At 42.1% G+C, this 14,137-nt stretch overlaps 1 protein-coding gene across 2 annotated transcripts in view; it reads right to left on the bottom strand.

The window, feature by feature from the left end:
• Positions 1-1,542: 1,542 nt before the first annotated feature.
• The window catches only part of ccdc146 (coiled-coil domain containing 146), a 45,887-nt gene continuing 33,292 nt past the window's right edge, over positions 1,543-14,137 (bottom strand). Inside the window, exons 19-23 of one of the 2 annotated variants that reach the window (XM_034578104.1) lie at positions 5,823-5,933; positions 5,583-5,720; positions 4,843-4,968; positions 3,877-3,999; positions 1,543-2,262 (exon numbers count right to left, since the gene is read on the bottom strand). In XM_034578104.1, coding sequence (XP_034433995.1) covers positions 2,062-2,262; positions 3,877-3,999; positions 4,843-4,968; positions 5,583-5,720; positions 5,823-5,933 — 699 coding nt within the window. In that variant the 3' untranslated portion in view covers positions 1,543-2,061. The remainder of the gene's footprint in view (positions 2,263-3,876; positions 4,000-4,842; positions 4,969-5,582; positions 5,721-5,822; positions 5,934-14,137) is intronic. The other variant, XM_034578105.1, reaches the window with a different exon arrangement.

The raw sequence follows: 14,137 nt of genomic DNA, 5'->3' as shown, positions 1-14,137 counted from the left end.
CACCCCCTTCACTTCACATCATTTGTCTTTAAGGGAATTCCTCCTAATCGCTCGTTCTGCGCTCCATCGCCTCCTCCGCCTCTTTGGTATGCAGCCGGTGTTATGCAGCCGGCTAATAAGCACAATCAGGGGGCTAAATTAATCTGACAGCTCTCACCATCAGCCTGCCATGGATCATCACACACACATCACGCCGCTGGGTGGACAAGGTTGGCTGGAAAATCAGATAGAAGTCAAAGCCGCCGCCTTCTCGAAAACTCTCTGGGAAGTTGACCCAAACACTGCGAATCGTAAAACCTGGCACAACATGGTGCAAACTGATGGTTTCCTAATGTTTCTGTCTGACTCATCCCCCTCATCTCTGTCAGATGAGCTTAAGAACTCCTTCACCATCACTGTCAAGTGTTTATTCAACTGTTAAATCATTACTCTTAAGTATCGCTAATAGTTACCTCCGCTAAAGCTGCGGTTTGTTGTTTTAACACTTGTTAGTTAGCAGGATTAATAAAACAAAATTGAACTGATTTACATTTTGGAGCGAATACGAATAAATAGTGAATCCAGGTTTTCTTCTGTCTCTTTCTTTGCAGTGTTTCTCACAGAATTAACCATGGCGGCAGCAGGCGTGCACATGCACATGCATGAGGGTCGCTCAGAATCTGAGTGACAGGTCCACTGACTTTAGAGTGACAGAGAAGTTCGAGCACTGCATCGTAAACACACGACTGCAGCTGAAGCTGTGAGGTCTGGCTGTCTGCGTGGGCGGTAAAAACTTTATGAGGGATAGGGATTGGGGGTTGGATCCGATACACGTGCTTGACCAATCACAAGTCAGTTCTGCAGCTGTATCAAAAAAGTAAATAATAACAAACTTACTAAAAAATGAGCACTTGGACATCAGTGTGATAAAGGACATCAACTATGAGAAAAATATATTTACATGAATTTTGATTTCTTTAGTATGGTCCATGTCCCATCCACTAACATGGAGGAGACCAGTTTTATGACCTATACTGCAGCCAGCCACCAGGCGGTGAAAGAGACTTTTTGGCTTTACTTTTGGGGAGCTGTCATGTCGTCCATCTTGTCTATGGTTTTATTCATTACTTTTTCAGGAGCTAACGAACTGCTTCAAACATTTAGCTAGCTACCCGTTAGATGAACTATTCAACTGTTAATATTTTCCTTTTAGGCGTCAATTCATCTTAATTTTCTTTCAATGATTTATCCATTTCTTTTTGTGCATAACTCAAACTGCTCATCCATTAAGCTTGAGCTAATTATTTCAACTATTCAAACCGTTAACTTCAGAATCAGCCACGGTGCATAACGTCAGTGTCAAACACACACACATGCTCACAAGCTGTGATCCCCTGTGAGACTTTTCTGTCTTCACTCTGAACTCTCCACCCCGTTTACAACTTCACTTTCATCCGTTTTCCACCACGACTCCCTTTTTCTTCAGCTGTCGTCTCCCGTTCCTCTTCATTTAAATTCTCCGCTCTCTTTGTCATTCTCCATGCTCTTTATAGCCTTGTGTTCCTCTCCATATTTACATTCATGGTCCCAGACATTAAGAGCTTAGACACGCTGCCGTTTATTCATCGGCCGCAAGATTACAAGAGCGAGAGACAACAAGGAACACGCAGAAACATGTGGAATGAAGAAGAAAGGTAGTGAGACAATTCAATCTCCCACGTTTCCTGTTTTTCACTAGACTTGTTGTTACTGTTAGCAGACTGCAGTTAACTCTTACCAGGAAATGTAATAAAAAAAACAAAAAGGGAACTAAATTACAACCAGATGCAGTCGACAAGTACACAAACAAGAGAAAACAGCAGTGGTGGGTTTAGGGTGAAAACACACACGAGGAGCAGGGAGGTGCAGACACACATTTATTGATTTGCCAAATGCAGTAGAAAATATATTTAAAACATTAAATTCTCAATTTCTTAATTTCCCCTGATAAGTAAAAATGAAATATCTCTCAGGGACACTTTAATGAAATGAGTGCAGCCATGATGTGTACGCATACATTCCTTGAGGTGCACATGTTGTTTCTTACATCTCGATGGGTTTGAGCGTTGGTTTACGGATGTGTCTCATGTTGGCTCCTGGCTGCGAGGGTTTGAACGGCGCCTGGGCTCCGTAGGGTTTGGGCAGAGGGAGCGAGTCGGTCTCGGGGATGTACGCGTTGGGACGGCTCTCAGCCGTGGTGAACTCTCCATTTGGCAACTGGTTCCACTCTTCTTCTTGAGCCAGCTGCACACACACACACACACACACACACGCACGCACACACACACCACAGGCAGTTTTAATATTTGATGCAAGTCCTCTCGACCTTCAGCTAAATAGTTAAAATTCAATTTCCCTGAATTTTAATCACACAAATGGAATAATTACTTCCCACAACTTTTCTAAACATCTAAAGACAAGTGCAAGGGCATCGCTGAACAGTTGCGCTCAGGATCTCAAGGCTGTTTAAAATTTGATCCATGAATCTTTCTTTTTCATATTAACGCCCATCAATGAAAATACATATTAGAGAGATCACGGAGAGACACGGCACTTTATACCATCAAGACACTGTCGCTGCATATATTCATTTATCTCACTGACAGGTGACGAGACGCAGGAGACTGGAACACAACAGGATGAATTAAGTTATATTTTAGTTCAAGGACTAAGGTTGTAAAATATATGAATAAAATCAAGACCAGTAGTCGAACTATACTTGAATTATATGGTAGAAAACTGACAGTGGTTGAACCCAATGAGGCTGATGGGTCAATTTGTAAATATTCTTTTCAGGAATATTTTAGCTCTGTTTTTAAAATATCTCCGTCCACAAGCGTCAATATTCTTTTTACAAAATATCTCTAGGGAAAAAATGCTCAAAAAGCAGGTCAGGCCAGTAGGGGGCGATAAAATCTACATCAAAGATCCGTCAACTACCAGTAACGAATGCTGTGGTCCAAGTCCGATTTGGCGAGACAGACATCTGTGAATGTCGGTGGTGCAGTGATGCTAAATTTAGCTGCTAACTTGTAATTAGACCTAGAGTTTTTAAATCTGCACTTTCGAAAGAATTTTGTTAAAATCTCTGTTGTGGCGACTTAAAACATCGTTTGCATGTGGACGAGAGAGAGAGTCATATCCACGTTAGTGTGGACAGGGCGGCACTTCTCCCTTTGACTTTCATTTGACTACATCATGGAAACGGACTGAGCCGAAATGTCACAGAGGCTTCAAAGAGATGGAGATTCCCCTCATGCGTATGAACAGTTAATCTGCTGGCATGTGATCTGAAGAGTGCACAGAAAAACAAGCAATAATGGCAGGAAAAAAACAAACAATAAGTACAAAAACATGTTCCTCTTCAGAGAAAACTTAAAATGTAGGATAAATAATAAGTGTAAAAAGAAAATGCAGGCCGCAGATGTGAATGCGGTTCTGCTGCGGTGGTTTCTGAGCCGGCGGCTAAACGCGGGGACGAATCGGGTGAGAAAGTAGCGATGAGTGTAACCGCAGACAAGCTGCAGACAGCTGGACTCAGACGCCACTGATCCCTGTGTTTGTGCTGCTCTTGTGAGGACAGCTTCCACTTCTGTTTGTCAGCGCGTCTGCCCTTCATGTCCCTGTGATGTGCAGACTTCAGTTCCTGTCTGGTCTCTTGTGGGTGTTAATAGTTTTTACTCCCTTCTCTCAGTCTGTGTGTGTTCAGGAGTACAGCGACACTTTTGTTCCTCAGAATCCGAATCGATTCTCGTGTCCCTGCGCTCTTTCTTTTCTCTTGGTCACTGTGTCTTCTACTCTCGCCCCTCGGTGCTTTAATGGCCTCCTGACGGCGGATCTTTGTGTGCGATTCTTTACCTTCTCTCGCTCCTCTTTGTCCCTCTGCCGCCTCCTCTTGTTCCGGAGCATCCTCCTCCACTCCTCCTCCATCTCAGGGCACGGTGGCAGGCCCTGCTCCTGCTGCCGCTGGCACCTGTCCATCTGGAAAAATTGAGAGACGTTCACTTTGTATTCCCATCACTCCGTCCACCCTGCACTCTCCTGGCTCGACTCGGGTCTAACTGCGCCCGAAAAAGCAGATGGTCGAATTAGTGTCAGAATTTGGACGATAGTTATGCCTCTGCATTTTCTACATCGGCGTCTGCGGCGGCTGCACATCAGCTGCCGGGACTCTCCAGGTTATTAATACGCGGCTCCTGAAACATTTACAAGGCACGTGGGGAATCCTCCCTTTTTTTTTTACTAGTTAAATTTTTTATTGAGACAGAAAGTTGTGAGACTTTCTGCCCAAACCAGCGTCACACTTTCAAAATGTGTTGCTTACATAATTCTTTTAGCTGATGGCTTTAATACTTTCCCTGCATTCTGTGAACATGTTAGGAAAGAAACAAGCTGTGTTCACAGAGAGCTGTATGAACTCAACATTCCTGTACTGTCTTCTCCAATGCTGAAAACAAACATTGACCCAACACCGTCTAAAATTGGGAATAATCATCTCTCGTGTCTGAATTCAACTTTCTCCGTCACCTCGTATTCGTTTATTTGTTCCTGTTCAGTTTCTTTGTTTTCTTCATTTTCATTTAAGAATGAAGGGATCATTTCTCTGTCTGTTTGCCTCAAGATTTATTTTTCAGAGGAAATAAGCAAAATAAGCAGGTTTGAGGTGAAACATGTGACACAGTGAAAACTCATCTTGTCTAAAGTTGCCGTCAGTGGAGAGTGACAGAAAGAACCGAGAGGAGAATGTGCAACTGAGATCACAGTTTGCACACAGAGACACGTTGTTGTTGTGCTGCGAGTGTGTGTGTGTGTGTGACCTCTGACCTGGAGCTCTCTCTCTTTGATCTCTTGCTGTTGAGACAAAGCAGCAGCTTGCTTCATGGAAAGTTCGGCAGAAACGGCCATCAGTCGGTGGGTGGCTTCGATTATTTGGGCTCGGATCTCGTTCAGCTGGAGGTCGAAAACACACGCACACACGCACACACACACACACACACACACACACACACACACACACACACACACACACACACACACACACACACACACACACACACACACTCATTAGGGGAATCTCATATTGATTCGTTTAGATACTCCCCCTGTAAACTGGCTTTTGTTTTTGTTACACAACTGTTGAGGTAGATTTGCCCTGAAATGCTTCCACAGGCTGTTACATGGAATAAACCTTGTTCCACAGGCTTTTCATAGTTTGTGCAAGAGAGAGAGAGAGAGAGAGAGAGAGAGAGAGAGAGAGAGAGAGAGAGGCAAGTGGAGGAAGTTGTAATGCTCGGTGAACTAAACACTGGCTCTGCATGCTCCTCACATGGGTCGCACATGCTCCTCACACAATGTGCAAGTGTGTTTGAGAGAGAGAGAGAGAGAGAGAGAGAGAGAGAGAGAGAGAGAGAGAGAGAGAGAGAGAGGTAAAACCCTAGACTGTGCATAAACAGGTGAATGATATAACAAGTGTGTTAATCGGTGTCGGAGCTTGTGTTTGTTTGTGTCTGTGCAGCATTAAAAGCTTTGTCTCTGTCTGTGCGCGAGTGGATCTTGTCGTCTACCTTCTTCCCCAGCGAGACTCGGTCCTGTCGGCAGTTCTCATCCTGCTCGCTGAGCGGCTTCGAGAGACGGGTCACCTGGTCCACGAGGAGAGTTTTTTCCAGCAGCTGCCTCTCGCGTTCGGCAAGATTCACCTTGAGCTAAATACGCACACAGAAAGAGACACAATGACTATTGCCTTGCAGAATCCTATGAATCCTTTGGAATGAAAGACTTAAGATCTTTGCAGTGTTGTTCAGTACCTGCTCCATTTTCCTGACCAGTTCGTTTGTCGTTGGGTCGTCGCCTTTTAATTCTTTGTAAGCCACAGTTTGATTCAGACATTCAAGTGTCTTGTCCCTGGCTTCTGAAAGCTGAGACAAGGAGGAAATTAGAGACAAAGTAAAAGACCAGACTTCAAGTCAATACACATAGAAGTACAGTGTACTCAATAATACCATGGATGCAGAAGTACATTTACTTCGTCACTGTACTCAAGTACATTTTATTTACATTTTATACATTTTATGTCAACAAATATCTTTTATGATCTTTATTCGATGTGACGGACAGAGAGAGTTTAGTGGTGAAAGAGGGGCAGAGAGAATGGGGGATGACATGCAGCAAAGGGCCTCAGGCTGGAATCGAACCCGGCCTGCGGCAGCTCCACCAGGTGAGCTGTACGCTGCCCCACATTTCTACAAAGCTTTTTCACATTACCTTTAGGAATCTAAAAAACAATCAATAATGAGAGAAGTATTGCTCAATCAGAAATACTTCCTTTATGTCTCCCTCCTGATTGACGTGGTGGAGCTCGCTACTCTCATATGAACACTCTTATACTCGTAATACTTTAAGTATATTTAAAAGCAAGTATTTAGTTAAAGGTAAATAAGATGAAAAGTAATTTTTGTGCAATTTTTGTCTATATATGTGTAATTTTATCACTCTCTCTCTTCTCTATATATAAATTGTTCATTTAGGACAAATGGTACCCATTGAGTCGCTGTCATTGCTGTCTACTAATGAAGATAATGCACTAATTTCCCCCAGGACAACACACTTCACGCAAATGAATAAGTAAACAATATAAAAGTATAAAAACAGGAAATCTACAACTATTCTGCTTCTGTCTGTGTTTCGAGTGTCTTCTCCTCCAGGCGTTTAAGATACTTATTTCACTGGGGATTTCACAAAAAAAGACATTTCTCAGCTAAATGTGGTGCCTATAGATGGGAGCTATACTCCCTGCTTGGTAACAAGTCCCTGGCAAAGTGCGATAAGAGAAACCAAATTTTAAAAACACCACAGGATTCCTCTAAGGTGCTGTGTGTTTTTTTTGTGACAGCCCTTAAAGCAGCGGAGGAGAGGATGCACGACTTAAAACACAGAAAGTTAAAAGAGAGAAGAGAGAAAAATGCAGCCAGGAGGACAAGAGATGACGTTGACAGAAGGAGAGAGGACAGCGCCTTGAGCTGACACTGAAATGCTGGAGCTGACATGATTTACTCATTAATAGTTTATATAAACCTGACTTTAACATCTTAGACATTAATTAAAAGGCAGTGACAAGCTCGTAACATGAAAACAATATCGGTTTCAAAATATTTAAGAAAACAATTCAGCTCTGCGGCATATTTCCTAGACCTGAAGTACACAATGCATTTTGTTGAGTAACACAAGGGGCGCTTTGCTTCAAATCTATCAAGCAAATGACAAACTTTACAATGGTTCAAGCTTCAGATATTTATCTTCTGATTTCCTGTGTTTTATATCATTGTCAACACAGAAGAACAGTCCATACAAACTTGTGTTTTTTTCCCGGGTATTGTTGAAACATTGGGTTAAGTTCATTGAGATTCTAGAGGACAAAGTTTTTTAGGAATACCAACTATGTTGGCTGGAATTCCGGGGGGGAAATGAGACACAGACTATTTCCAGCTGATAGAAGGGTGCAGCCAAAAAAACATTGTGTAAACAGGTCATGTAGCTTCAATAAATAGCTCGGAATACGGTTTATTGTGTGGGTTCCATACAGTGCGAAATAAGGCTTTAAAAAATGTACTATGTGGAAAATTAAGTTTCTATTAAGGGATTAATTAATTGAATAAATCTGTGTTGAATAGTAATGTGTCAAAAATAACAGCAGTTAAGAGAATCATTCAAACTTACATGTAGGCCATTTCATTTTAGGAAAAACATTGATTGTAAAATCTTCAGTGCAGATAAACCAGATAGGATGAACACAAAGTTTTCTAACTTCACTCTACAATATAGACTGTTTATAAAAAGCTCTGCACACAACGTCCAGCTCACAATAAATTAAAAGTGACAGTACATTGTAAAACAGTTTGAGGAGGACTCACTAATCACAAGGCATAATTCTGAGGTAGCTCCGGAGCATAAACCCAGGACAGCCCATTCCAAACAGACACTGCACTATAGTTAAACTAAAACAGAATAATGATCCATATAATCTAACCACCATCAAGATTAAATGGAGTCACTGCTTCATGGCATCAGACTATTTCATGAAAAAAGAATTCTATTATCCTGAGACAAAGATAAATAAGAAGTCAGGTGCAGGGAGTGTTGATAGAAGTGAGCAATTAAAAGCAGCGACAGAATCTCAACAGGGACATGAATGCAAATGCCCACTGGACCCAATGACAACAAAATAAAGGTGGTCTATATATAAAAATATATGAAGCCGAGATGATCAAGGAGCCATGACAGGGACCGTAAAAGGAACGTAAGCAGAAAATAGAAAGAAGGAAATAAAACACAAATCAAATGACAGAGGAAATATTAATAGAGTCCAGCGAGGGAAACAAATTTCAGTGAAGAGGAAGTGATTGGTTAGACGGCAGAATGTAAAGAGAGAGGAAGCGGGGGGGGGCGTCCAGGAGAAAAACAGCATGCGGAAAACTGCTGCACACAGGCGGTCTGACCCGACATGACCTGCGTTATGAAACAGCAGCTTCCCGCCATTCAACCATACAGCGTGTGCACGTCTCCGCACCTGTGGGTGTTTACGTGGCTGTATCTAATGCGAGAGTGTGTGTGTCAGGCTCCGAAGCGGCGTGGAACAAAGTGATGGATCCCGTTTCCCCTCCCGCCATGGACGAGACTAATGAAGCCGCGCTTACGCAAACAGACAGCGGGTCTGATTAGACGGACTAAAAGTGTTGAGCCTGTTAAAAAAAGATGCTGCTCGCTCAACATCACATGACTGGACTTTTAACTTGATAGTATGGGCTGCCATGTGATTAAACGAGGTGTTTGTCAGGCTCAAAGCACGGAGGCTCAGGAGGACATTAAAAAGAACTTGAGAGGCAGAAACACTGAGCTCATGGACTGAGGAGATGAGAGCGGATCGGAGGCTGACAAAAGACTGACAGACTAAGGAAGATAAAGTGGAGAGGAGCAAAGGGAAGACAGCATGAAGCCCAGAGTGAGAAAAAGGAATGAGAGATCGAATGTAAAATCAGACATGAAAGACAGAACTGGAGAGACAGGAGACGCTGAGAAGCAGGAATTGGAGCCGATCAACTGGGATCAAGGTTGTCTGCGGTTTTCACAGAGAATTTGACTCAGAGAAGAGGATCCTGTCCATGGCGTGAGAACGTAATGCAAGGTGGTGATTTCGAAATCAAAATTAGGAAACAACGCAGAAAAAATGTTTCCAATTTAGGCTGAATGAACAAATGAAGGTCATCTATCCACCTATGCAACAAATTATCTATACCGCTTATTCTTTGATGGTCGCGGGGAGGCTGGAGCCAATATGAAGGTCACCCAACTGCAAAATATGATACCACACTATAGTAGTGGAGGCTAGGCATTTTCTTTCCTTCTTCTTTTTATCCTACAAAGCTCCATTAATGTCCCGACAACCTATTGTGTTGTTAAAGGTTCATTTCCACTCCGGAAGTGAAAGTTAGCAAGCTAGGCTAACCAATAGACCAATAAAGATTCTCAATCGCCACCAAGTGGTTGGCGGCAGTATAGTTCATGGGACCCGCCTTCTCCATGTTTGTTGATGGGACATGGACAAAACTGAAAACTGGAAATACAGGTCAAATTTTTCTCAAAGTTGGTTTCTGTCAGGAAGTTCCTGTTACACTGATGTTTGTCAAAGTTCTAATTATTATTTGTTTATTTATATATATGTTATTTGATGATATAAAAAACATGATGAAAAGTCAAGATTGACAGAGATGTATCTCTGTTTTGGGTCCAGTTGTGTTGATGACAAATGATTAGACTGTAATGCAGGAAACGTGCTGTGACTTTTGACTGAGTCAAGGAGAGAAAGTTCTCAAGTCACAGATGAGACTACCTTTTCTGGTAGTTTCCACCCCACAGAGAAAACTAAGGTATGGAGTATTGTCAAACATTAGTAAAACATAATTTTCTTCTTTTTGCTATTTAAAATTCTGTGCACAAGTCATAACAAATGCTGAAATTAATTAATTTCAGTTTGACTTTAACCTTGAGGGTTAAAAAGGTAATAATTGATGAATGGTTCAATTCAGTCAAAACAAACCTCACTGTATCAAAGGCATTTTTATACACCTCAAAGCTTTCAATGAAGATGAACTTTTTCAAACGTCAAAATCTGCAAATATCCGCAGGAGATGAGTGTGTGCCCAGTTCTAACTTTTGAATCTGATTGATCGTTGTTCCACCTTCAATCGTACCCACCCTAAGCCATTCAAACCCCACATGATGGATGTATATACAGCACGTCCATCTCCTCTTCCCCCTCTCCGCTCCTCAATCTGTCTTTTTTCTCTCTCACTCTCTCTCTTTGTTGCCCTCACTTTTAACATTTTTATCCTCGTCCTCCTCCTTCCTCAGTTCATATGCGCGGTTTGTCTTTTCCCTTTGAATTCATCTGTCTCTGTGTCAGTGTCCCTGCTCTGCCTGCCTGCGTCTCTGTTTTGTTCATCTGACAGTCACAAAGAGCAGCTGCTTTCCCGGCTCATGAATGGTGTAAACCATTGTATATATGACAGCATCAGGGCAGAATAAAATTTGCATGCAATTTACATAATCTCAGCTCAGTCCGTGGTTAACATGACGGCTTTAAAAAGCCACATAATAGATGGCCCACTGCATATTTAACAGTGTAATAATGATAAGTAATGACCTTATTTATATAGCACTTCCCAAAAATAATCATAATCAGGTTATGGGAGGTTAATTAGGAGAACATGTGTGCACAGGAGTTGCAGTTAAGCTTTCAAATATAAGAGTAGATTATAATTAGACATTAAAATGCATGTTTTTAACTTGAATTCTAAATAAGAATATTGGAATCACGTGGGATTGGTTAACTGATTAACGATGGTGTCAATGTCAAACTATAGTGGAGAGAACACAAGTCAAGTGTTGGCTTTGTTTTGAGTGAGTCAGTTGCTAAATGACTTTAAATGATCTTGCTTTTCGTCTACCTCCTCTCTCACATTCAGCAGACACACGCACACACACACTCTCTCTTCCTCCCGCTGTCCATCAAGCCGCGGCTCACGGTGGACTTCCCCACGGTAATAAGTTCCAGACAGGTCAGGACAAAGATTTAAGAGACAGACAGACGAGCGATGTGACTCACCACTGTAGGGACAGAGCCGAATGTCATCAGCCCCACCCTGATATAAATCTCCCTCCATGACTGACACTGTGTGAGCGCTCCATAAATACACTGTATCTCTGTCTGTATCTTTGTGATATTGAAGTCGAGCTCGCCATTAAAAGTCTGTTCAACAATATTCAGCTGTAGCTGCGAGGGTGTTATTGTAACATGACTGATCTCGGTGTGTGTACCTGTGTGTGTGTGTGTGTGTGTGTGTGTGTGTGTGTGTGTACCTGTGTGTGTGTGTGTGTGCGATGACGACGAGCCAGCAGCTCATAAACAAGTAGTAAATTCAGAATCCAACACCAACCTCTGTTTATTTTGCAGCAATTAAAATTCCTCAGTGCAAATGAAAGCCTCAGAGTATATTGAACTTCAATAGTCTCACAGATGGCCCGATCTATCTTTGTCAAAATATCCCATCAAACGGAGGAGGGGGGGGATTCTTCTGCAATGAACAGATAAACTGTTCACAGATGAATACAAATACACACTATATGATAAATCAGCGGCGAGGCAGTTTGCGTGGAGATTGAATTCGCATAGAAAATGAATTCGCGGGGAGAATGGATCGAGCTGGCAAGTCTCCTGCAGTAGGAGAGACCCCCGTGAGTCACTTTCTGTACCGAGAGGAGCTCGATTGCTGTGAGAGGAAAATGGCGATTTAGAAAATGATTTGCCATTTACACACGGCGGAGAGGGAGAGATATGGAATGAATGGATGGATGGAAGAATGGGAGAAAAGATAAATGGACTAATACACTTATAAAAGGGGTGGAAGTGGTTAATCATTCGAAAGTTCCAGATCTTGCATCATGTGTTTTCAAACAAGACTAATGGCCCAATCGTACACCCTGAGTAAAGTGATGTAATTTTTCCGTCCAGCAGGCATGTTGCTTAAATAGCAAATACACTTGCACCCATAGGAGTGTTAGTTTTAACCCAAACTCATGGTGGCATTAGAAGAAATATCAGGGGATCAAAGTCATTATGATACATCCTCTGAGAACAAAGAATGTCGGGACAAAATGTGAAGCCAGAGGAGACATGGAGATATTTCACTGGATAAGTGGAAACCGTGACCTGCTGATGGTGCTGCATGAAAAGCCACTGGTCATCCTCTGGGGACCACACTGGATTGTGTCTGAATTGTGGCTATCCAACCAATAGTTGCTGAGATATATTTCAGTTTTGGACCAAAGTGGTGAACAAACTAATGAAAATAAGAAATGAATCTACTGCATGTACTGCCAAATACGAGGTCAGTCGACAGGAAAGAAGTCAAAAGGATTACAGCCAGGAGAAAATGTACTGGAAGGAGGGATGGGTAGATAAAGTTACACCGAAGGAAACAAAAACCTTGAGAATGCCTTGAGGGGAACAATGAAAGAAGGAATGGTCAGAAGAAGATGAGGACAAAACAGGGTTTAGAGCTAATGATGAGAGAAAGAACCAAGAAGAAGAATAGAAATGGCATCAACAGGCCGTCGTTGTTGCAAATGATAAACAGCAGAAGGAGTAAACAGATGGAGAAAAGGGACAGGGGCGTTATTCAGAAGAGCAGCACATGGTGAAGTATGTTCCAACACTGCGTTCATCCAACAGAGCACAAGACTCATATGAGAAAAGTCTGGACCAGCAGCGAGTGAAAAGCTCTGATCGCTCTGATCGCTCTGATCCAGAGCAGCAACACACACCCAGTCCCTCGACACCGCCGCTGGCGGGAAAAACTTTGAGTGTGTGTGTGTGCCTCTCTTGAATCTCTCTCTCCTTCTATGTCTGTCATTCTCTTTGCAACGCAGAGTTCGCTTGAACATGTTTGTGTTTTTGTGTTATTTATTCATGAGTCTGAATCTGTTTTCGGCGAAACGTGTGCAGCGTGCGCTTGTTTGAGGTTTTTCCCTCTTTCTCATGTTCCCTCTGCATGAGTTCGTCAGGGACAGAAAACATCGGTCTCTATCTTTCTGTTGAAAGTTCTGAGTTTGTTCGACCTCACTCGGTTCACCTCAGCAACACGAAGGGAGGGGATCGGCTCAGAAAAGCCAGGCTGAGAAACTGACCCCTTTAATAAATATCAAATTCAGTTTACAGAGTAAAGGAAAAGTGTATAAATTCAATATTTTGAGAATCACGAGATTAAAGAAAGTTTTTTCAAGAGTTTGTTTATGAGATGAAGCTTTAAAAAGTATTTGCATGAATCTAAGAGCTTGTAGTCAACTGTTCTTTTTGGAGATCTTAGCTAAGATAAGCCCCAGATACATACAACTCACAAGTACACACAATCCTCTGCTTCCTGAGATCCTATGAGGATTCTCCTGACTTCATATAAACTGCCTGGACATTTGCCTGAAGCACTGTTGGATAATTTCTCTCAAGATTCCAAGGACAACTTTGCCGATACACACATCTGCCATTTCAGGGAAAATGTTATAATCTGATCACATCGGGAAAATTCTATTTAATTGACACGTCAAACAGATTGCAGACGGGATGCTAAGATTGGACATTTGGGAAATGTGGACAGCAGTTTATTATAGGTCCAATCTGCCAAAATTGGGGGGGCTGCCTTAGCAAAGGTACATCAAGCAAAGTGTATGTATTCAGAAAGAGTGTTTTCATCGATAGACAAAGGGAAAGTGGGTGTTGGGAGCCTGTCACTGTCATCACTGTTTATTATATAATATACTTTACTTATAATATAATTTTTAATGAACGATTTCAGTTAAAAAATGTAAATGAATTACCCATCCTCATCCGTCCACCTACGCTTTTTCTAGCTTGCGGCTCTAAATGTTAGGTGGGATGACTTCTTTTGTTGCTTATTTTTTGTCAATGTTCTTTATAGGGCCAATATTTTAGCAATATTGTTTGTGTGTGTGGAGAGTTGTGTAGCTGTAATCCAGTCCGTGTGTTCATATTCAGATTTGTAAATGTGTACAG

This window comes from Hippoglossus hippoglossus, chromosome 23 (genome assembly GCF_009819705.1).
Source record: "Hippoglossus hippoglossus isolate fHipHip1 chromosome 23, fHipHip1.pri, whole genome shotgun sequence".
NCBI classification, from domain to species: domain Eukaryota; kingdom Metazoa; phylum Chordata; class Actinopteri; order Pleuronectiformes; family Pleuronectidae; genus Hippoglossus; species Hippoglossus hippoglossus.
This window is presented reverse-complemented; position numbering and strand designations above follow the sequence as displayed.